Source organism: Sycon ciliatum, chromosome 6 (genome assembly GCF_964019385.1).
Source record: "Sycon ciliatum chromosome 6, ocSycCili1.1, whole genome shotgun sequence".
In the NCBI taxonomy this organism is placed as follows: Eukaryota; Metazoa; Porifera; class Calcarea; order Leucosolenida; family Sycettidae; genus Sycon; species Sycon ciliatum.
In genome coordinates this window covers 19931020-19955416 of record NC_088648.1, presented here as the reverse complement: position 1 = coordinate 19955416, position 24397 = coordinate 19931020, and the positions used below count along the sequence as shown (strand labels likewise).

The following is a 24397-nucleotide window of genomic DNA, read 5'->3' as shown; positions in this document are numbered from 1 at the left end:
CATGTCCTTGGCCCGACCAAGAGTCCATAATTTATGGACTCTTGGTACGACTTAGGCCCATGCCATGGACTTGCACGACGGAGCCTTGTGATGTTCGAACTTTCCCTGGGCTTATGCGCGGGCATGGGCTTATACGCGGGTGGGCTTATCCGCGGGATTCTCCGGTATTTTAGGATAAGAAGTACCTTGGATACTGAGTGCACTTTCCTGCTCCCCAACGGGTACGTCTTATCAGAGCTCTTCTGCCGCTACAGTCAACTTTGCTAATAACGACTGCGGATATAACGACAATTCGAGAATAGCCACAGAATTTCCATGCCCAGAGCAAAGTCCCATCTAAATGTAATACAATCATTCAATGAGACTTCGGGTATAAGGACACTTCGCGAATAAGGACACTTTTCCGATGCCCCGCCTAGTGTTGTTATACGCAACGTTGACTTTAGTTGTCCTCGTTTGCCACCCAGATATCACTGCATTACATCGATAATTGTATCGCGTAACTAAGTTATGTTCAGTCTCACTACCCAAACACCAGGCTGCGTAGGCCTGTGAACATGTGCTGTGTGTTTGATCTCTGTCCTTGCTCACCCTCCAAGGCGGCCAGTGGTCGTCGTCGTGAGTTGGCAGCGGAAGCACGGAGACGCAATCCAAGACCAACAGAGTAAGATTGGATTGTAGCATAATTTTACTGGGGTTGAAAATCCCAGGGCCGCCGGAACCGGTCCAGTTGGTCAGGTTATCACCGAACCAACATTACAACCACCAACACATGTACTCACTACTATGGACGTCATGTGTACCCCCCCCCCCCCTATTTCACACAGAAAGTATGAAAGACACTGAAACTACCGGACCAATCAAAAACTGCTTCCGGCGGTCCTGAACTTGGATTTACATTTACAATTAGATCCATTCGGTGTTACGCAGAGGTCTTGTTGACCAAATAATGAGATTCTGAGCAATGGCAGGACGAGCCGGGGTTCTCCCGATAGAGATCTTGCAACAAACCGGGGATCAGTAGAGATTAAAAGGAGACCGGCTGCATGGCCGCATTTGCTCCACATGCTGGCCCCATTGCCTATTCAGCCATTCATGTCCACGTGCCAAGGTTATAGTGTGTGATGGATGATGACCTCTGCGAGTGATATTATCAGTGTCGAAGATCTGATGCCATGTTTTTAATCTCAATCTATTTTAGAACATGTTTTCATAACGTTTTGCTGTTCACGGTTTGCTGTACATGTACTAGTGGAGTGTTCCATGATGTCACTCTGCCCAACCTCCGAACAAAGGTGAGCGCAGCCAGTTGCTGTATAGCCCAGACATTGACCATTCAAACCAGACGAAGAAAACAATTGGTTTGGACTCAGCTTGCATGTCAATAGTTCGAATGCAAAGTGCGAATCATCCATTTTGTCTCTTTTTGGGAAATGGCCGTAATGAACTCGTCTTGCTTTGTTCGTTTCGCATTTAGCTCCACATTAGGGAAGTGGTTTTAAAGTGCTTCTTGCCGGATTACTAGTATGTAGGTTAGAACTATTTACATTGTAGTGCTCAATGACCGACTGACGACGCTGAGTAGAAAGTCTGACCTTCCTAAATTTAGACACTGGTCCAGTTTTGTAGGCAGACCCTTCGATTGTGTGCCTCTTGTAGTGGTGTTGACGGAATCATAGAGCATCGAGTCGGATTGTAGTGGAATTGATGGAAGAAAGTGGTATGGTTTTTTGGTTTCTGATTGCTTGACACAGTATACTGGTGGTCAAGTGGCTATTGAAGCCACGCCATCGATTCTCCTGTCAATCCGTGAATCAGCTAACACGGAGGCACGCCATCGGCTGGAGAAGACCGTCACGCACTTCCGAAACGACGTGAGTGCATGGGACTGGCATGGCCTTTGCAGCTATGCATTTTGTAATCTCCACTAGTCAAGAATCTCTCCTCCTCTCTGCTCCAGGTGCTCTCAGCTGGCAAGTTTCTACCCTTGGTAGCCATTACACACACCAAAATGTCCAACCAACGAAGGGTCATGCGTACTTGTTACTGACATTCCTTCTGACAGTTGTTTCCTGGCTAGCCACTTGCCAGCTGAGAGCATATGGAGGAGAGGAGGAGAGATTGCATTGTAGATATCTATCTCTACTGGTCATCTAAATTATGTTTTGAACAACAGTTCTTGCAGCTGTTGTCTGCTGGATCGCGACCTGATTTTTCGACACTACTACTATTACTTATACGGTGGGAAATAGATTAATCTATCTTCGGTGGAAGTAGATTTGTATGTACACGTGTCTGGTGTTCAAGCTAAGAGCTGAGGTTGATGCTGCCAGCCACAGAGACTACCAGTCTGTAAAAAGTGTTGTTTGTGTGTGTGTGTGTGTGTGTGTGTTTTGTGTGTGTGTTTTGTGTGTGTGTTTTGTGTGTGTGTGTATGTGTGTGTGTGTGTGTGTGTGTGTGTGTGTGTGTGTGTGTATGCGTGTTCCTGCAGCGTGAATATCAAGCCACATTGGACCTAGCTGCTGCTCCTCGACAGCGCACGCCATAAACACCAGGATGCATGTGCGTGATCCTTCTTGAGTGCCGTCTCTAAGACTCGTGGAGTGTACTGCCAGGCGAAAGCACCAGCTAGATTCAGTGCGAAGAAAACTTGAGAAACCGCTACACTGCAATGCAGTATGCTTGAGCTCGATAGTATCTCTTCTATTGCAACGATGTCGTGCCATTGCGTATCATGTTTGTTGGCAGCGTACTGTCTGATCGCCAACAGTGAATACTTGATGTGTCCGCATTGAAGATCCCTCAGCTGCACAGTGCCATGCACGGGCACAAGCCGGTAAATGAATGCAAGGCGAAGTGCGTGTGCTGCTGCTGCACTGCCCGCTGTTACTCGCGGCTTTGAAGTACATGTACCGTGCTGGGTGTAGGTGTGGGAGAGGCCTATACTCTGGCATCATAACAACGGCGGTGGGCATATTGTCTTGCAGGGAATCGTATACTGAACGGCTGCATGAACAATTGAACATGTACTCGAAGTACATGGTTGAACAACTTAGAAGCAACTATTGCCTGTCTTTTTTTCTTTCTTTTTTACCGGATTTTAATCGTTTTATTACACTGTAGACAAAATGAATGAAAAACGTAAAATGTTTGGCACCTATGATCAGGGGATGGCCCACGCCTGGTAAAAATTGCCTGTCTTTAGTGTTTTACCAAGTGAAACTCTGACTGTATGGAAAGGAGGGGTTTAGACCTCCTCCTGCTTCCTACCGTCAGAATGTATTGCGGCCAAAAAAACATTATACCTTTTATATGTTTACATCGATTTCGACAATAGTGCACATTCTAATGAATACTTGTACCAACCAAGCAGATGAGCACGCCGCTGCCGGCTGCCTGTCTGTACGTGCACTGACGGGCAGTGACGGCTGTTGCTGCGTGCATGAGCGAAGTATGGGCACTTGCTCTGTCTTGCTCTGTGCCGATCACGGCACTTTCGATGGAAATTGGGCAAAGCCCTGCCACTCATTTAAAGTAATGAATACTAATGATCTTGTCTTGAGCGTTGAACTGTTCGCTGAATTATGCTAACCTTCCATAGTGTAGATGTGCGTGATGTTTTCCTATTTCAGCGAACGAAGCAGCCTGTGAAGAGTAGTGGTATGAAAGACCTTGTTGAATTTCCTGTTGCTTACGTGAGTTTTGTGTGCTTCTTTGTTTTCCTCCAACAGAACATTCTTTTTTTTAGGTTTTGTATAATTATTTCTTCCCATAATACTTGCAAATCGAAATCATCATCAACACTGATGCGTACAGTAGAGTCGCGCGCTGAAGAACGTGGAGCCCAAGAACGTCCAGCCTGAAGTTCTAAGAACACCACAGCCTAAAGCTAAGAACGGCGGTGTTGGTTTTCTAGCAGCTTGTGGGATACATATGATCCAGTACGGTTTGTTTCTAAGTACGTTCTATAAGAACGCAGCCAGATTTGTGAAAAATAATAATAAGAACGTCCCAGGCTAATAACCCCTTGGAAACAACGTTGTTGGGCGTGTGACTCTACTGTACGGTAATACATGACTGCAGTAAAACGCCCCGATTCCCGGCACGTCTGTCCGCCGGGTAGGCCTAGCCCAAATTTGCTCGGGGCGCTTCGATATTTTGCCGGCAAATTTTGCCCGATCACTTTCCATATTTTGCTAGGCATTGCCTTTCGTTTCCGATATTTTGCTCCATTTTGCTCCTGCTTTGAGGCAAAAATGGCTTCGAATGAACCGTCTACTTTGGTAAAAGTGGATGGTGACTCTGATGAGGAAAGCAAAACTTATAATGGTGTCAGTATTACGGATTTGGTAGCATAATTTCAAATTTATGTACCACTGACAACCTGCACGAGCTATTTCAGCACGACGTTGGCCCAATGAAACCAAAGAAATTTGAATAAAATTGCCAAAACACACTCGGATCCTCTGTAAATTCGATATTTTGCTCGGAATTTGCCAGCAATTTCTTTTCGTTGGAAAATTCGATATTTTGCTGGAAGAATTGCCGGCAAATTTGGGCTAGGCCTACCGCCGGGCATCTTCCTGCCCCATCTAGCCCTGTCGATTTTCTACCTGTGAATCGACTTCGGCGTATACAACGAAATACGATGTTGAACCGACCCATGCACTGCTGTACGCAATAATGTGCCAATCCAGGATGAAAATATGCACAATCCAGCACATCGAGTCTGATCCTCTACATTGTTGCACATCGTACTGCACTTCACAGCCTCGATCTTATTCCCGCCCCCTGCCGAAAATCCAGCTGGGAAGCGACATGGCGTGGGGGGGCGGATCAACGGTACTTTACGGTACATGTACTGAAGTACATACTCAATTTGTTAGATTGACAGCATGAAACTAACAAATTGCGTGAACTATGACAAGGATTATCTAATACTGGTTTTTTAACCCGTGTTAGGTCATAATACTTGTAATACCATGTACATACTCGCATGCAAGTACAAATTTTCATGCAAATCAATACTCTTGAGGGCCGTTTTCATTGACAAGCTTATTTTTGTAAGTGTACTTTTAACGGTACATTCAGACTTACAGGCAGTGCTCGGTCCTAATCTGCCCGGATCAGGGAGTTTTATCGTAATGCCGTCAGTATTCGGTGGGAAATCTACAGCTACTGTCACGCCGCAGCGGACGAGACTGTTGGACCCACCATCCGCTAGCCTAGCGCCAACGACGACTTATAACTATGTAACATGTCAACCGACGGGCTGTTGAAGAGGCTACTCATTCACGTACATGGCTTCAGTCATCTAAACTATACAACTACTTGTAGACTAAAGCTGTCCCCCGTGAATTCTGCGATTCCGCGGATTGCAGAATCCAGTAGTGTCCGCAGAATTCAGAAAATCCCGCGGAATATTGTAGAAAAGAGAAAAACTGCTTTTTCTGGAGACTTTTTGATGTATTAACAGTCAGAATCCTGCCACGGCCAGTCCAAGGGACGGTTTTAGAGGCCACACATGCATCATCATGATCCCAAACCAGCCCGTGGCCCTCCTTATCATGGCCTTGATGATCCCAAATGAGACCCAAACCGGCCCATAATGGCCATCCACACCGTAGAAACATGGCGACGCGTGATAATCAAGAAAATGACAGTTCTAACACCATTTATCGAGAGCAGAGACAAACCAGGTGTCCACAGACACGTTCAGCAGAATTAAAGCGGAAGACCAGCAGCATTGTGAGTAGTATTATTATATGTGCCAGTAATGCGTGGCACGAGTTGCAAAGAGCGCCACGGGCGTTCGCACAGCAAAACTAAGACCGTTGCTGAGAAATGCAATCATAAGTAGCACACCTGACAAAACAAGTAGGGTAAGTATTATGCCATTCACAAGGCGGGAATAGAAGGTACTCATGCAAGAATAGACCCAGAGAGAGAGAGGGGGAGAGAGGGAGGGAGGGAGGGAGAGAGAGTCAATAAGCTCAGATAAGTTCAAGGATGGAGTTTTTAATAGCTTCAAGTGACCCTGCCACAAGATAACGACCATGGCATGGGGATAAAGAGAAAGGGAAAACAACCTAATGCTAGGAATCATGAAGTGCGGAGGCGTAACGGTATTGTTATTGACAGCCCTAGATGGTGACTGTGGGTGTCCGTGTGTGCGTGGTGTGTAGCGGGGGAAACGAGTAAGTGAGAATAAGTCAAAGATGTCTACATCCTATACATTCTAGACAGGACCTAGCGGAGGATATTATATTGACACAGACCAGGAGTAGAGAAACCTAAAAGAAATGATACGAGACAATAACATGCTCTCCGAACCCTCTCGGAGGAGCGCGCTGAGGGCCATAACAGTGAAACAATAAATTAAGACATTTGTTAAGGGGATCAACGTAGAAGGTAGCGCCCTTGGGGCAAGAGGCTCGTCGAGACAGAAAATAGCGGCGGTACCCGGAAAAATGAGGCCGCTCTGAACGCAACAGAATACGCAGGATAACGCTAAACCGCCGTTACACGTGTGAGCAGGCCAACAGAATACGCAGGATAGCGCGCTAACCCGCCGCTACACGTGTGAGCAGGCCAGCAGCGACAGAAGAAACGCAAGGCATATCATCAGCTTTGTACGGGATGCATGAGCACTATCATGTGCTAACTAGTTACTTAGCGCCGTCAATGGGCCACTCAGGCTCCGGCAGATACAGCGTAGATATGATTACGATGACGAACCCCGGGGGATTTTTACGTTTTAAGTGGAGAGCTTGTGCGTACGTGCGTGATTGCACTTTGGTCAGGAACAGTGTGGAGTATGCCCTCGTGGAGTGGAGCGGGCTCGGCACGAGCCGGTGTCGGCGAATAAAACGGCGATGAAGGGAATATAGCGAATTGCTCAGCAATTAGTTGGAAAGTCAAGAGTGTGTGTGTGTGTGTGCATTAATCAAGACACGACGGGTGACGCTACCATGCTGGGACCGGCCAAGCATAACGCGCTGCTAACCTTGGTTTTTGGGAGGCGTGTACCAACCTGGAGAGAGAACAAAGCAAAACCAATGGGAACACGAGCAGGCTAAGCGACAAAGATGACCGTAGTAGCAGTACCGCCCCAAACCCCACCACCACCAGCCATAACAGCACCATCACTCCACCGGCAAGAGCAGCAGCACAACATCACAACAGCAACGCTCCACCAGCAGAGGCAACAGCCGCAGCAAAGCCAACACCGGAAGAAAAAAACAGCAACGCCAACATCCCACCAGCAATAGCAGCCCCACCAATACAGCACAAACAACACAACTATGGGCGGGGGTGAGAGACACTACAAACAGAATAGCTGCCCCATCAAAAAGACTAGACAAGAACGAGCAGCCTGCTCACCATATGGACTGAGAAGGGAGATAGATACAGGGCAATAACAGACAGACAGTGTGGCAGTCCAGAGATAGATACAGGGCACCAACAGACAGGACAGTGTGGCAGTCCAGAGATAGATACAGGTACGGTACCAACAGACAGGACAGTGTGGCAGTCCAGAGATAGATATAGGGCACCAACAGACAGACAGTGTGGCAGTCCACGACAAAGACTGATGCTCACCATTTTTGGCATGCGTCGCCGTCAGTGCTTTGAACGAGGCCTGAGCACGCTGTAAGTTGTAATGGCCGGTTTCCGGCTGCAGCAAAATGCCGCCAAAGAAATACACAGTATTATTATTTTAAGTGTATTCCCGCAAATGTGGCGAGGTTGCCACTCTCGCTTATGCCATTCAGGACATCATGAAGAACAAAGAGAGAGAGAGAGAGAGAGAGAGAGAGAGAGAGAGAGAGAGAGAGAGAGAGAGAGAGAGAGAGAGAGAGACAGAGAGAGACAGAAGAGAAAAAAAGAAACACAGTGGACCTTGCAGAGCGAGAAAGCACCATACAGTCTAGAGGTAGCATGCTTCAATCTCACATCTAAATCACTATGTGAGCCACAACAATATACATACGCATGCATACAGACACACACGCACACACGTACACACACACACACACATACCGTGAGGTTGCGTATAAAATCAGGTGCTTACGGAAGTCTAAACCGGAGTTCAAACCATGCTTCTATGTCAACATCGTCAGTCTACACCGCGCAATGCATGTACAGTGCGTATTGGTTATAGCGTGGTCGTGTAAAAGAATATACCGCCTACAAGAATGAACTCTCATGTTTTCATAATCATAACATGGGTTTCAAGTGCACTTTTATTCTTACGAGCAATGTTATCGCAGAGTAGAATATATCGGTCCTAAGAATGGACTTTGTGTAGCGAAACATGCCAGATTAGTACAAAGTGTATCGCCTGTAGTAATAACATCTGTCCCATGCAGTTCTGATCAGACTCGTGTTGCGTTGTAGTGCTGCAGGTTCAACTGTTGTGGTCATGTAACTCATGTAGGATAGCCACATGGTAAGCCTATGGGACTATGACCAGCCGCATGCACAGTAGCACAACGTTGCACGTAGACCATCTACGATGATCTTCCTGCCCCTGCGCACATGCATTATGATGTCACACTTGATGTATCGTGTGTAAGAAATATCGGAAATAAGAGTAGAAAGTCGTTTTTCAAACACCCACGCTATGACCGATACCTACTGTACTTGCACGTGTAACTTTGCAGAGGGCGGCTTCTATTCAAATCGTGCTTCTGTGTCACGGCGCTCTTCGAAAAATCAGCGTCTATTCGAGCCATGCTCCTATACAGGTCATGCTTTTATACAAGTCATGCATTTATACGCGACACTACAGTATGCACACACACATGCGCACACATGTGCACACACACGCACACATATGCACACATATGCACACATATGCACACACACACACACACACACACACACACACACACACACACACACACACACACACACACACACACACACACACACACACACACACACACACACACACATATGCACACAAGTGCACACACCTGTGCACGCCCATATGCACACACATACATATGCACACACATATGCACCCAACCCCCCCCCCCCCCACACACACACACACAACGTAGCAAACTTACATTCTCGCTGATAGCGGCGTTACCCTTCGCGATTGTGACCATGATTTGAAGGATAAGTGACTCAATGCTGTATGCCACACTCCAGCCCTAAGGAAATCAATCGGATCGTCACAAAATAAGCACATGCACGCACACACACACACACACACACACACACACACACACACACACACACACGCACACACACATGCATAAATACAGAGAAGAAGAAGAGTCCGGGCCTTTCTACAGAATACCACAACAATATGGTGAATACTATCGTGGACAGTAACGATGAGAGGCATCAACCCGCTGGCAACGATAGACAAGTAAAAATGAAGCAGACAGAGAGAACCATACATACCAAGAGTACATAAACCAGAGTGTGCAACTGTGCATACCAGATCTGAAACAGCGCAGTTCGTGCACTACGTCACCCTGATGAGGTCAGCCAAGCCGCGACTTGCGTACCGCCCAAACTTTCATGTTTCATAGCCCGGAAATCAGCCAAGTTTGCTTGATTTTTAGACGTCCTGGGTCAGGATTTCGGTGTTTTGTGTGACTGTGTACGCTGCGTACATCCACCGACAAGTAAAGTCACCAGGCTATCCGTATCAAAAAATCGAAATCAGGACAAACTCAGTGACCTGCACCACCGCGTCTGGTTACGCAACTTTTCACCGTACCTGTGGCTTACCATGCCGTTAGAAATGACGTACTACACGAATTACGCTCCCACAGGAACCGTCCCGAGTTGCACACTCTGGTTTATGTACTCTTGTACATACTCATAGCACTCTCCAAGCGACCTCTGGTATGTACCTCGAATGACTTTATTCTTTTTCAGTGGTTGGTTGTTGCTGTTGTATAAATAAAGTATAGAACAACAACAAACCATTGAAAAAGAATGAAGTCATTCGGAATTTTTTCGGGCAAGATGTATCTCTAGGCCTTGCCCGAAAATTCGGATAACCTTATTCTTTTTCTGTGAGGATGCATGGTGACCGGTATAACGGATGGCTAAAGTGGAGTCTGTGCATATCCACATAGACAGGAGGAAAGGCAGAAATTCAGACAGAGAGAGAAAGAAAGAACAGGTCGCTCAATACAAGACTAGATTGGGGTTGCACGAGCAAAAGGCCCAGGAAAGACACCACAAACTACTTGCACATTCCAGGCGCAGGAGTTTCACAGCACATGAAACGGCCACCATTGACAAAACAGGCAGACTAGTCAGTCCACTTACCTGATTCGTCAGCAACTCCATACATATTGCACCGCCCGCCAAGACGAATCTAGAGAAAAGCCAATCAGGAATTGTACACATCAAGATTAGAATGATTCTAAATAGGCAATCAGTAAAGATCCGTAAAGATCGATATTTTTTTCAAGGCGATACTTGTTCACTTCTCCCCCTCAAAACGAACATACACACGTTTATGCAGGGGTCGATATTTTTTTAACCTCGTGAAATGTGACCAACGTCAACTGAAGTTCATCGTGCACCTACATGTAAGTCTACATAGGCATGTTCGCACAACCTTGCCGCGGCTATGTTGATAAGGGTGACTTTTCACTTTTTGTAGGTCATCAACTACAAGTTACACGCATAGATATTTGCACAGTGCCCGTCCATCAGGGAGTCGTACTCAAACTAGGGAGGTGACACGGCACAGGAATCCGTGTCACAGGGGTTGACTCGCACCCGTAACCCCTCGTTGTTATTTTTGGAATAGTTCAGTCCAGTCCAGTCCGAAAGGTCATACTCGGATCGACTCGCCTTCTGTACTTCACCTCCAAGCGTGCCGCATGGGTGTCTAGTTTTTGAAATTTTTGAGGCAGCACATTTCGTTTACAGCCCATCACTCGCCAGTATTCTTTGAAAGACTACCAGCAATTTGTTAGCTCCTGCCATGTCCGAACTAGTTGATAGCAGTGATGGCAACAGCAGCAGTTATGAGACGGCGTGTAGTGTTGCGGTAACTGTTCAGAACTGTTCAGAGTCGTATCCTAGGTTAACCCTTTGGAGCTCATCGTTCGAATTCGAACGATGCCAATGTCATGTGTGCAAGTGCACTCAACGAGTCACAACTCAGTCAAATCTCAACCGAATTCAACAATCGAAATACCTACGAGGTAGCAGAGAATCTAAGCTGTCGGCTCGAAAAACTCCGGAGTCGATACGAGCTAGTATAACAGAGCGGCAAGTGCTCGAAAGTTCGCTCGATTTCTCATGCGTCAGCGAAGTGCAAATTTCGTTCAAAAGTGGGATTTTCCCTCTTCCTGCCCACGCAGCGTGTGACATCACTCCCAGCGCTTTTTGTCACGGCTTTTGTGAGCCTGTTAGAAAAAATTTGAATGATTTTGAGCTAGCACGAGTGAAATGGCGAGACAAGGACTATTCCCGTTTTGGATTTGGTATTCAGCTGGCGTTCCTGGCATTCGGTAGCAGACAGCAATCGCTCTCCTGAATGAGTTTGGGCTCGCTGTCATCCTCGTTCCAAGAGCTTTCCAACGAGCCCAAGATCGTCAGAATCGGTGAAGTAGAACCAGCGTTATGATGGAAATTGGAACGAATATACTTGCAATTGCAGCTATCTCCTGACGTCGTGTGATCAGTGCAGTTCCAAAGGGTTAATCCGAATACTAAAAATTAGGGCCGAAACGATTGCCCATTTTCCCTTAACGATTAACCAATAACACTAACGATCGATTTATTGGTTTTACCGATTTTCCGAACAAGTTTTATACGTGTCATGTTGGACATCAGTATGCAGCAAAAACAATTAAATTTGTTCAACTATATACAGGTACGTATGGGTGAAAGATCCACACAGGCCCCAAAAAGACCAAAATGAAATTTGCAACGTGATATGAGCAGTGTTCCTCTGCCATTAAACATCAACGATCAGTCGTCTGTCTTCTACAATGGAGAAGGGTCAACTGGAATCGACAATCCAGTCGATGATCGACTCCGTCAACATGCCTGAGCGCCTGCTGCTGAGTGTCGCACGTTCGCAAGTTATCTGTGCCGAAGAACGACGTGATGGGCTTCATTCCAGCACTGTTCGTCGCATTGTCACTGCGCTCAACATTGCTGGTAGTCGCCGTTGCTGTCGACTGGGTTGCTGATCCTTTCCCTACCGCAGCGGCGTACTGGTCTTTATGAACAGAAATCAGGTGCTGGAACAAGTTGGTTGTGCCGCTTTGACGGACGAACTCGCGGCTGCACGAATTGCATCTCGCTACGCTATCAGCTTCCTCGAAATATGCCCACGCTGGCGATCTCTTGGTCAGACTAACTTTCGCTTTTCCAGGCGGCAGCATTGTCACTGCTCTCCTCGCCAAAAAATCAAAACTAACTAAGTTTTTGACAAGAACTGAACAAATTAGAAAGGGGAGGGAGAGAAGGATTATAAGAGAAGTACAGCCAGTGATATTGTCATGTTGAAATACTACAATTTTGACACAAATTACACATAACACGAAGCCAGGTTTTGAAAAATGTAAGTCGTGTATCTGCCCCATTTCTTCTTTATGACTTGCACAATGGTCCAGTCTGCCTAAATAACACATTTATAGCAGGGGTTATGTACCATATCAGAGAAGTACAGCCAGTGATATTGTCATGTCTAAATACTACAATTTTGACACAAATTACACATAACACGAAGCTGGTTTTTGAAAATTGTAAGTCGTGTATCTGCCCCATTTCTTCTTTATGACTTGCACAATACACCAGTCTTCCTAAACAACACATATATAGCGGGGGTTAACCCTTTAAGAGCCGCCCCATACTTGAATGCGTCGTAAACGACGCATTCAAATGCAAAACTTCAAAAGATCGTAACTCAGTCCAATCTCGCTCAAATCCAGTGATCAAAATATCCAGGGCGAAGAGAAAACTCTCACCTGTCGGGAGAAACAATCCGCGAAGCGCTGCGAGCTACGGTTCCTGAGATAAATCACTCGTAAGTTCAGCCGCGATCGCGGCAATTTCAAAAGCGCGCAGTGCGACTTTGGTATTGAGAATTTTGAGACTTTTCGTCACGCTGGTTTACTCGAATTTGCACGGGTTTCACTTTTGATATTGTCAAGAGTACACAGCGAAAAAATTGGAACTCCACGATCGAGCAAAATGAAATATCTGGAGCGGGACGCAATTGGACGCATTTGGGGCATTTTTCGTACTGTTGCTGCGATCTAGCGCTGGATAGACGGTGTGCCGGCGATCATGATCGACCTCATTCTCTTCGTCTCGCGGAGACCTTTCAAGGAAGCCCTAGTTTGTGAGGATTGAGTGAGTAGAACTGAAGCTATGATCCAAGGAACACGAAAAAATGCAGAATTTTGAACTTTTCCTGTGGCTCTTAAAGGGTTAAGTTCCATACAAGAGAGCTACATTGTACATCTAGTCATACTGTCATAAACAGCCAGCATTTTTCCTGCAGCAGTCACACCACCATCATCATTATTTCCAGGGAAATCCTCTTACATTGTCAGCTCCTACGTCGTTAGATACAATGTAGGGGGCTGTAGGACCGGCTCGTCAAAAATAGAGAACCTGAACAAGCGTGCTCGGGACGTCTCAGCAATTGTAGTATGCCTGAGCACTCCAATAAAAACTTGATCAATGGCAAAATCATTCCCCACAGAAAAATCATACTTTGCGGGTCTTGCGTTGCACGCTTGGAGGTGAAGTACAGAAGGCGAGTCGATCCGAGTATGACCTTTCGGACTGGACTGGACTGAACTATTCCAAAAATAACAACGAGGGGTTACGGGTGCGAGTCAACCCCTGTGACACGGATTTCTGTGCCGTGTCACCTCCCTAGTTTGAGTACGACTCCCTGCCGTCCATACACAAGACGAACAGGACCCCCCACCAACGTTGAACTTGGAGCAGCTGCAGTAGACGACGGCGACGACGGCTGCTGGGGCAGGAACGATCTCATGCCAACTGATGAGCTGGCGCAGGAACGCATCTCACGATGTTTTTTTCCCGTCAGCATGGCTGCTAAGGGCAGCATCGACCATGGCGGCGACTGAGAAAGTCGTTCTGCACAGCTTACACCGAGCACGGTGTTTATCCGAATCGCCAGGCAGCCATGACTGGTACTTCTGCTCCTCGAGCCACTTCACTTGAAACGAGCAGTTGCCCATTTTCTTGGTGTCACAAAGAAACAAAACAAAAGTGATTGATGGAAGCCCGAGTCGACCAAAAGCTGTTTGCAATGTTCGACAAGCGCGACGTCAACGGAAAAAAGTAACCGGTTTTAGAAGGCTAAGGCCGCGGTCACACACAGCTACGGCGGAGGTGGAAGTCCCGCCAAAGACATGTGTGACCGCGGTCTGAGGTGTCATTTTTGAACAAAAACCGTTTTTCAAGGCTTTTCAAGGCCGTTCAGCGCTTTTTTTCCAAAATTCAAGTACTATTCAAGGGCCTTGAAGGATTTTTCAAAATTAAAGCACTTTCAAGGCTTTTAAGGCCCTGTGCGAACCATGGAGAGAGCGAGAGAGCGAGAGAGCGAGAGAGAGAGAGAGAGAGAGAGAGAGAGAGAGAGAGAGAGAGAGAGAGAGAGAGAGAGAGAGAGAGAGAGAGAGAGAGACACACACACACACAGAGGGAGACAGAGATAGAAAGAGAGAGACAGAGACACAGAGAGATAGAAAGAGAGAGGGAGAGAGATAGATAGAGAGAGAGAGAGAGAGAGAGAGAGAGAGAGAGAGAGAGAGAGAGAGAGAGAGAGCGAGAGCGAGAGCGAGAGAGAGAGAGAGAGAGAGAGAGAGAGAGAGAGAGAGAGAGAGAGAGAGAGAGAGAGAGAGAGAGAGAGAGAGAGAGAGAGAGAGAGAGAGACACACACACACACACACACAATGCTTACCCTCCAGTGACGACTGGACTGACTACTCTGACGAACGGCGGTGAAACAGGGAATTTATCCTGGGACAGGTGACAACAGAAGGAGGAGAGACAGGAAGAAAATGAACAATTAGCCAAGCAACAGATCTCTGTGCGGTACAATACAGATGGTGGCACATCATAACTTGATTAACATACCGTAAAAGTCCCTGTATACGCCCACTCGAAATTACGCCCACCCTCCGTGTACACGCCCGGTCAGGGGAAGTCAACACTTTTGTTTCAAAATAGCGCCCATGCCCATGTATACGCCCAGGTATACCGGCAACACCAGTACCTGTACAGGTACTGATACCCAATACTTACTGCTATCCCTATTCCAAGTATGCCCTGTTCCAAAATAACGCGCGTGCCCTTGTATATGCCCAGGAAATCGAGGCTGCTATTCCATACCGTATACGCCCGGGGCCTATACACGGGCTTTTAGGGTATACCAACATGCTCACGTAAAAACAAGTCAGCAAAGACTGGAAAGTGAAGGTCACGCATTCGTACCGCATGGGGTTCTGTTGGAAAGCAGGATAGGGGAACTGGCAGCACGAACCAGAACACGGCCACTACTCACGGAATAAGTGATGTTCAGCTCGATGCACTGCTGTGCTTTCTTCTTCACAGAGAGCTTCTCCAAGTCGCGATGGATTCTACTGTCCTTGTCAAAGCTGAAGTGGTCAACAAGAAGACAGAGAAAGAGCGTAAACCACACGCACACACTCACACACCTGCCCATCGCTGAAGCGATGATAGCGAACAAGCTATGTTAGACATAGCAACTTGTGCTGGGATTACATCATTCAACAGCTTGTAAGGCACACACACACACACACACACACACACACACACACACACACACACACACACACACACGAGTGCACGCGTTGTGGGCATGCTCATCACAAAAAGGCAAGGGTAGCGTAACCGTGCAATGAATAGGAATTAATGGGAGAAATTCAAACAGTCAGCCCATGCAACTCCACACACACACACACACACACACACACACACACACACACACACACACACGCACATACACACACACACACACACACACACGCATGCAAACACGCACAGATGTACGATTCGGGGGAGGTCATGCGCGCTTACTTGAATAGCTTCACAGTCCAGTCGTATAGGCTGTCTCCGTGCGTCAGAGATACGCTGTATACGCCTTCTTTGACTGCTTCTGATCGGAAGATTGCGCGTAACTCCTTCATTAGTCTGTCCGATGCACGTACAGAACCGCCAATGGGCTTGCCCTAAAATTGCAGTCACCAAAACAAAACAAAAAAACACACACGTCAACATCACAACAGCACAGCATCAATCAATAAAGAAACCCTGCTGATGGCAGCAATGGACAGAAAATCTCGCTGCCGTCACCAAGGTAACCTTAGGGGTACGCACACCAAAACGGGTCCAAAACCCTGACATAACTTATCCTGGACAGGGAATGGGGAACAGACGTTTAGCCTGAAGGGCATCGTGCATGTATGGTCATCCTCACGAGCATCTAATCTGGCTCATAAGATACACACTATCAAACATGTCAAACGACTCACTTCCCGTAGATCGGGTTTCTTGACAGCCACGTGACAGGTAGGAAAAAAAACCAAAGAGTGAACGCGCTTGACAGAAACAATTTGTTTTTCCGTCGCATCTCAAATTTTTCACGAAACCCCAAAGCCATCTTTTAGCTAAGCGCGGGCCCGTATGCCTGTTGTGTGGAGGGTAAAACAGCGCCACAACATTCATACGTAATAGCCAGGTGTACATCTTATTCGAGTCTCTTTTTAAATCCTGCATCGCAAAAGCGATCTGCCTAAACACACACACACACACACACACACACACACACACCAACACACATACCACACACACATGCGCGTACACACACACACACACACACAGGCCACCTACAACATGGAAGAACAAAGGAAGACGGCCGGCTCTTACCGAAGTATATCGTGTCAGCGTCGATTTTTTTACTTTCTCCAAAACGGCGCGGTCACCAGCGTCCATGTCGCAGCCGCTGTCCACACCTGCCGCCCCATCACAACTGCTCAACAACAACACGCAAAGGTCCACACACACACAAGAATAAAGATCAGCAACACAATGGCAAAAAGCAAAGTGCAAGCAAGATCATTGCTGTAGTGTCTAGCTGAGCTCCGTCACAACCATCACCGTCGGTTACCGCCATCGCCCCCGCCAACACCACTGCCAAGACACCTGTTTCCACTCACCACTGCTTCTTACACCGCCATCGCCCCCGCCAACACCACTGCCAATACACCCGTTTCCACCCAGCACTGCTTCTCACACCGCCATCGCCCCCGCCAACACCACTGCCAAGACACCCGTTTCCACCCAGCACTGCTTCTCACACCGCCACCACCACCGCCCACTCCCAGCAACAGATGTGCAGAGAGCAGCAAAACAAGATGACCACACGCCAACACCCAAAGAAAGAAAGAAGAAACAGACAGCTCATAAAGCCAACGCCGCTCTTTCAGCATAGTCTGGGTTAGAAACAGCAGCCAGGAAAAAATGGACAAGTAAAAGCGCTCCACTTTACTACATCCTCCAACCGTCACCAGCACCATGCGCCCCGAGCCGAACCAATGCATGAATCATAAACAGGACCCATTGCGCAATGACGTAATTTGCACCATAAACACCCTTCACAGCCACCTGGGCAAAGTGGGCATGGCCGTCTGGGATGTTGAACAGTGCATTCCTGATCCCAGCGTACTCACAAGCATTACTCACACATTCCATGTTTGGCAATGCGCAATGGGTCAATTGTGAGGTTAAATGCTTACGGGTCAATCGCATTCGAGAACAGCTCCATGCCATATTCCTCCTGCACATCGAACACATTTAAAATTAAGAAAAGGAGAACAGACGGAACAGAATGTATACTGATGATGAGCACACCCACCCTTGCAACGATGCATTACAACCACCTGCGGGTCCTTGAAAACATTTTTCAAAATTATAAAACACGTCCCAGAGTTCCTACACAAGCCTGTTCAGACAATGGGACAGTTGAGTGCTAAAGTGATCCCGGAAACACAACGTCACTGGCGCACCGCCCTGATCGGCTACTGCAGTGGTCACGGCAAAGCGAATTCCGACCCTCAAAACTACAGCATAGCCATGATCACCATGTCAGTAGTGCGTCGACTGCATACCAGCCAGTGGTACAGTGCGTACACTGGGCACTCTTCTCAGTGCGTACACAGGGCGCTCTTCTCCGGATTGAATCAAACGCGTACACCAGTTCCGGATACGATAAAAGCAAGACGCGGAGCATTGCAGATGCCATGGACTACTTCACGCAAACACAAGGCAGCTAACTTTCGCCATTGAGTAAGAACAATGAATTTACTCGGTTCTAAAGCACTGCTTGTTTACGGCCTTTAGAGGCAGAGTACGTGGACATCCCACTGCATTGCCGAGGACAGCAAATTCGAGATAGATCAAGATTGACTGGATCATGCACATACTCATACTCCTGCCCATCGCTTAAGCGATGATAACGAACACACTATGTAACTATTGATAGACATAGCAACGTGTGCACATGCTAGCACATACACGCACGGACGCGGACACGTACGCACATCGTAACACCACACACACACACACACATGCACGAGTCATAGCAGTCACGTTCGTACGCCACTCTAATCTCACCCATTCGGCTCACTCACCATTTCTTCGTCATAGCTATCCACGTCCATGCCATCCTCCACATCATCGTCCTCCTCCTCATCATCTTCACCCTGTGCACAGCTACATTCTGATGACTGAGAACTGGCACCACCTGATGCACTAGCCTGATAGAGCAATATGCAGACACACATCAAATTTCAGGATGGAAGTGTGTTCAAAAACAGAATCGTGCGTGTGCAGACATCGGCACACGCGCATGTACATGTACATGTACACGCGGTACACGCGGCACACACACACACCACACACACACACAGAAAAACACGCACACACGCGCACACACATGCGCACACGCACGCACACACACCATGTATGTGTATACGCCCGTCGCAAGAGAAGCACGCAAATCTGCAAATGCACTGGATGTGCACCCACAGATTTTCTCTTTATAGCAACGATAGCGGATCTGATTCTGATTGAAACAGATCAAGACAAGCGCCAGATAACTGTCTAATCCACACAACTGGCGAAGCCATGTGAATCGACCCCCCAATGTACACCTGGTCTACACCACACGGAGTACATCGGAATAGGACGGCCAAGACAGTTACCTATGCACACACACACACACACACACACACACACACACACACACACACACACACACACACGAACACACGAACACACGAACACACGAACGAACACACACGCACACACACACGAACACACACACACACACACACACACACACACACACACACACACACACACACACACACACACACACACACACACACACACACACACACACACACACACACACACACACACACACACACACACACACACACACACACACACACACACACACACACACACACACACACACACACACACACACACACACACACACACACACACACACACACACACACACACACACACACACACACACACACACACACACACACACACACACACACACACACACACACACACACACACACACACACACACACACACACACACACACACACACACACACACACACACACGTACAGAACATCACACAATGAATGAATTCCACATGGTACAAGACAGTATAGTAGACACACACAGTGACCTCCAACAGAGTCTCAAGTGCAGGGATACAGAGTGTTCTTCCTGCTAATTCCCACAGGCCACGGCTGTTCATATGATCACGTCAGCGGACATCTAAGATGGCGTCGGCTTTGAGCATGAGTCATTTGAAAATTCTGCTCGAGATACGCATTTTTCCTAAACTTATCGTAGCAAACGATGATATCTTCGGCTTCCTCCGAGCCTGTTGACCAGTAACTCGCGATTTTCCAGAAGAGAAAGGAAAGACGAATCGTTTGATACCTCGCTCGACGACGAGCGTCGTTTTGGTCCCGATCGTCGAAGAGAATTGGGCCATTTTTTGTTCGTCGTAACTATTGTTGTATGTTGTTATGTAGCCGTATTTCCTGTTCCCAGAGAAGCGTTGCTGGAGTTTTCCCGTGCTTTCAGGGAGTTTTCCTGGTTGGCCCAAGGCTTCGGCCATCCGACAAACATAAATTCGTGAGCGGAAGCTGGTACATTTTTTTGGAAGCTGGTGGAGATGTTCTTGCACTTTGTGTGATTTTTAGGGCTCGATGGATGGTCTTCTGCATGTCCTGGCATCTGTATGCTGGATCGGTGGCCAGAAATTCGCTGATTAGCCTTGCAGTACTACGTACTTTGCAGCTGAGCATGAAAAATGGCCTCAAGGGCATGGGAGTTGATATTTCGGAGGACTTACTTGAACATCATGCTGCTGCGATCATGATAATTGTGCACAATTGTGTTACATGACAGTCGCACTACTAAGCAGTGATAGCTGTTCCTTGTGTTGAATTGAGTACAAACATTATACATCATGACTAGAAACTACCACGCGATCAAAGGTATGCACAGCACGAGTACGCAGCAGCCGAGTCCTGGAAGACGCTCGCACCGTGATTTGGTGGTAGCGGCATAGCACAGTAGAATGCATGCAGCATACTCCTGTGTTAAGCCACAACTGACAAACGTTACGTGCCTACAACAAGTCATCTACAACAATGTACATGCCATCAATTATATATTCACAGCGTAACGGCACAACTTCCGAAGGCAGATGTCACAATTGGAAGAGAACATATTTACCAGGCAGACAAACTGGGTGTAACTCCAGTCAGACAGCACAGGCATAAGTCACAGCAAAAGCACACTCATAGTCATGGCTACACACAACACACGCAGGATCGCATACGTGCGCGCGCACACGCACTCACCCAGACGCACACACAACATGAATACCGATGTGCGGCACTGAAAAATTTACACTGCAATAAGAACAGGAAAATGAGCACATACGTGGTGTATGACTACCACTCAATAATGGAAAAAGGCACTAGATTTAAAGTTCAGCTGAGGCCGCGTGACGGTGTTATGTCCTGGGTCAGACTCTTCGTGGAAACAACCATGCACGGAGATAACAATAACTATGGACTGTCGGGATTAAGTGGAGTGCAGCCATGCTTACACACTGCCACTGTCCAAAGAGGATGATGGATTCATCGCCTGCTGACGTGTTAGATGAGGGCAAACAGTAACACACCCTGCGGACCCTCAAGGCTGATCATAAGGCTTTCGTTGCTGCTGGTTCCCAGACGTCGCTCACAACGATGTGTAGTAGCGTTGTTATCCGGTCCTGAATTCTGCTGGTCGAGATCAGCCATACCGTTGTGCCAGTTTTGCATCTTGACCTGGGGATCCATCCCTGGATTTACGCTGCATCAATGCTGGCAGAGGTCGGCCAGCTTGATAAGCACAACGCCAGCCGCATCCAACGGCAACAGCAACGAGCAGCACACAGCATTGGTCACACTACATGCCAAGCTGCAGCAATGCATAGCCGACGCGGAAGCAGCCTAGCAGAAAGCCCCATGCATTTAAGGCTGGCCCAGCAACTTAGTTCTGCAAGGCCATTAGCAGTGTGCCACCAGCAGCATTTTGGAGGTTGTGCCGGCAACTAAATCCAGCAGGAGTCGCAGGCAGCATTGCATGATCAGACTGACAATTTCAGGCGACAGTTTGTTGCTGAATCTCCTGCTCACTCCCATCATATCACTACAAGGTAGCTCATCCATACAGCTAATACTGTGCGGTGCTCTTATGTCGTTGCCGCGGAATGATACTACAGTAATACCAACTGTAAGAAGCCGTGTTGGATCAGTTTTACACTGGTTGCTGTATTCCGAGCTCCAATAGATATTCCTGGGACAAAACCACGAACTAGAAATTCAGTCTTGCACTGTTTCTTCACTTCCATTGTCTTCTGCAGATTAATGATGATGGCTTAGCACTGAGCAACATCGAACATTTCATGAGCTCGTTCAAGACGAGATCGTGAAGAGAAACAAATGCCATGTTACCCCTAATCTGCACCTTTTAGAGATGCACGCCGTGCCAGCTGTAACCCGACTCCATGTGGCCTTGGCTTGCTAGTTGAGCAAGGCTCAGAGAGCCGCATCCATGCGGAATTCAACTCCCACTCTTATTAGAGTGAAGCGTTCCTGCGCCCATGAAACGGCTCGAAGCGATCGCAACGCCTATCAAGAACGCTGCCCATGTCCAGGCCACTCCGTGGCCGTAGCTAAGGCATGGAGGAAAACGGCATCCACTATAATCCTTCTCTTTCGGCTAGCTTACTCCATAGTGACTAAGTCCTGCTCTTCTTCGTCCTCCTTCTGTTACAATTTTTATTTTGTTGCTTTGATCTTCGCGTTTGGTCAGGTCTAACAAACCCAATTTACATAGGGTTACCTAGTTGATTCTACTTGATTCCAAAAGGATCCACCTGAAAACACACCAAGTTCATAAATCGAACGTGCAATGTGCAAATTTGCGATTTTCCAGTGAATTCGACGCCATTTTGATAGATGGCCGCAGCTGAACAGCCGTGAGGCGTATCTTCCAGGAAGACCTAGACAAATAGACAAAATGTTTTTTGCGCTGTCTGCAACCACTCACGCAAACAAAAGCCACTGAGAGGCGATTTTCGCATGAATCGCGCACAGAAGCCATACCACCGGCACCATGAGTACGCACAAACATACAGACGCACGCGCGCGCGGAACAAACACTCGTCTGCTCGCCTCTGGTTGACAGCTTGCGACAGCCGTTATCAAGCCTAGACGCACGGGGGCCGAGTAGTTGGTGTAATCAGACGGCTACTGCGCCAGGCTGTCACACGCACACGAAGCGACAATCGATCGGGGTGACCGGTTGGTGAGCTGGACCACTACGATGAGTCCATGATGGAGAGATCCAGTACAAGACAAAATGCCCACGCGACGCACCAGAAATTGAGAATACATACAAACAGACACGAATCACGACTGTCTCGGTAAGGATGCGTGCCTACGGACGGACGGACACATGGACAAGACTACCGAGACGCAAATGAAGCTGTAAATCAGCTGCCGACAGCTAGAACACACGCCACACGGGCACAGCCCCCATTCAAGCGATCGCCATTGTCGGAAAGGCTGAGAAGTGAAGGAACGTGTGTGCCCCACTTGCTCACGCAAGTATTCCCAGTGGATGGACGACTCACAGACGTACAAAAACACGGAGACTAACCTGCGCTGACGAGCTGCTTGCAACGACATTATAACTCGCTTCTATTTCCCTTAGTTCGCTGAGCTCTGGAAGCTGAGAGAGACTTCGCTTCTGGCAAACTGTTGAGAGCAGAGTGAGCATGGATCCCGTAATCTGCAAAATGAAAATACAAAAATTCAAGGCATACGTAATTGTTAGAAAGATGTACATGATAGATCTGTAACAAACACGACTACAACTCACCGTGATCTTGCCCTGGTTCAGTATCTCTTCAATGGCACTTACAATACTGGCATCATCCTCATCCGTAAACCACATCGGTGGTGTCTCCAGGTAGCTATCCTGAATGCACATGTGAGGACAATAGCATTCGATTCATTTCAGCAATGCAAAACCAGGGAAATGTAACTCGACAATGAACTCTCACCAAGCCAGTACACGTCATGACGAACTTCTTCTTGCCATCAAGAAAGTGGACGATGATTTCATCATATCCAGTAGATACAATCCTCACTCGCTTGTGGTCGCGGGGAAAGAGAGCCGAGAGAGAAGCTACTTCTGCCTTCAGTCTCTTGAACGACATTGTCGTCAAGAGAAGAGACGCACGAGCACCTCGCACGGTCAGTGAATACTACAGGCCTACTTGGAGAACAAAGCAATCTTAAAACAACTCTGTAGAGAAGAAAAGACAGAGAGAGCGGCCTTGCTCGTTTACACTCTATTCTAGAAACAAAGACAAAGGACGAAAAGTAGGGACATGCAACAGCTGATTCGAGTAGGCAATCTTTCTTCTTGCTCCGCTGCACTCAACATCGAACAGCGAAAAGGAAACATCAAGCGATTTTCTACTGGGTAGTGGACGGCTTTCCTAATACGAATGGTAATTTCGAGCTTTCGAAGCGAATCAAAGAAAGAGTCACGCAGTTTGAAACAGGAATTTGAAACCTAACTGGTTTTGTTTATTTTTCCAGAATGTGAGGACATTTTCCAACGTTTTTGATTTTTTGAACAGCGTCGCATGCCACAATTAGGGGAGTCCCCATGTTGATAGGATTGCACCTTTATAATTTGCTAGACACTGTAGGTTTTTACCTAA

General features: G+C 47.4%; 2 protein-coding genes across 2 annotated transcripts in view; one reads left to right on the top strand and one right to left on the bottom strand.

Annotated features, from left to right (window-relative positions):
- The window catches only part of LOC135819583 (uncharacterized), a 27591-nt gene extending 24230 nt beyond the window's left edge, over positions 1–3361 (top strand). The window contains exons 28-31 of the mRNA XM_065332817.1: positions 600–664; positions 1253–1295; positions 1755–1874; positions 2492–3361. Coding sequence (XP_065188889.1) covers positions 600–664; positions 1253–1295; positions 1755–1874; positions 2492–2548 — 285 coding nt within the window. The 3' untranslated portion in view covers positions 2549–3361. The remainder of the gene's footprint in view (positions 1–599; positions 665–1252; positions 1296–1754; positions 1875–2491) is intronic.
- Positions 3362–5645: 2284 nt separating this feature from the next.
- On the bottom strand, positions 5646–24138 carry LOC135819582 (ubiquitin-conjugating enzyme E2 Q2-like). Its single transcript, XM_065332816.1, has 13 exons — positions 23729–24138; positions 23545–23643; positions 23323–23454; positions 18693–18818; positions 17799–17839; positions 16930–17032; positions 16081–16232; positions 15545–15638; positions 14942–15000; positions 10303–10351; positions 9078–9164; positions 7603–7678; positions 5646–7033 (listed from the first exon to the last, which is right to left on the bottom strand). The coding sequence occupies exons 1-13, from the start codon at positions 23882–23884 to the stop codon at positions 7002–7004; spliced, it is 1206 nt and encodes a 401-aa protein (XP_065188888.1). The 5' UTR covers positions 23885–24138; the 3' UTR covers positions 5646–7001.
- Between the last annotated feature and the right edge of the window lie 259 nt (positions 24139–24397).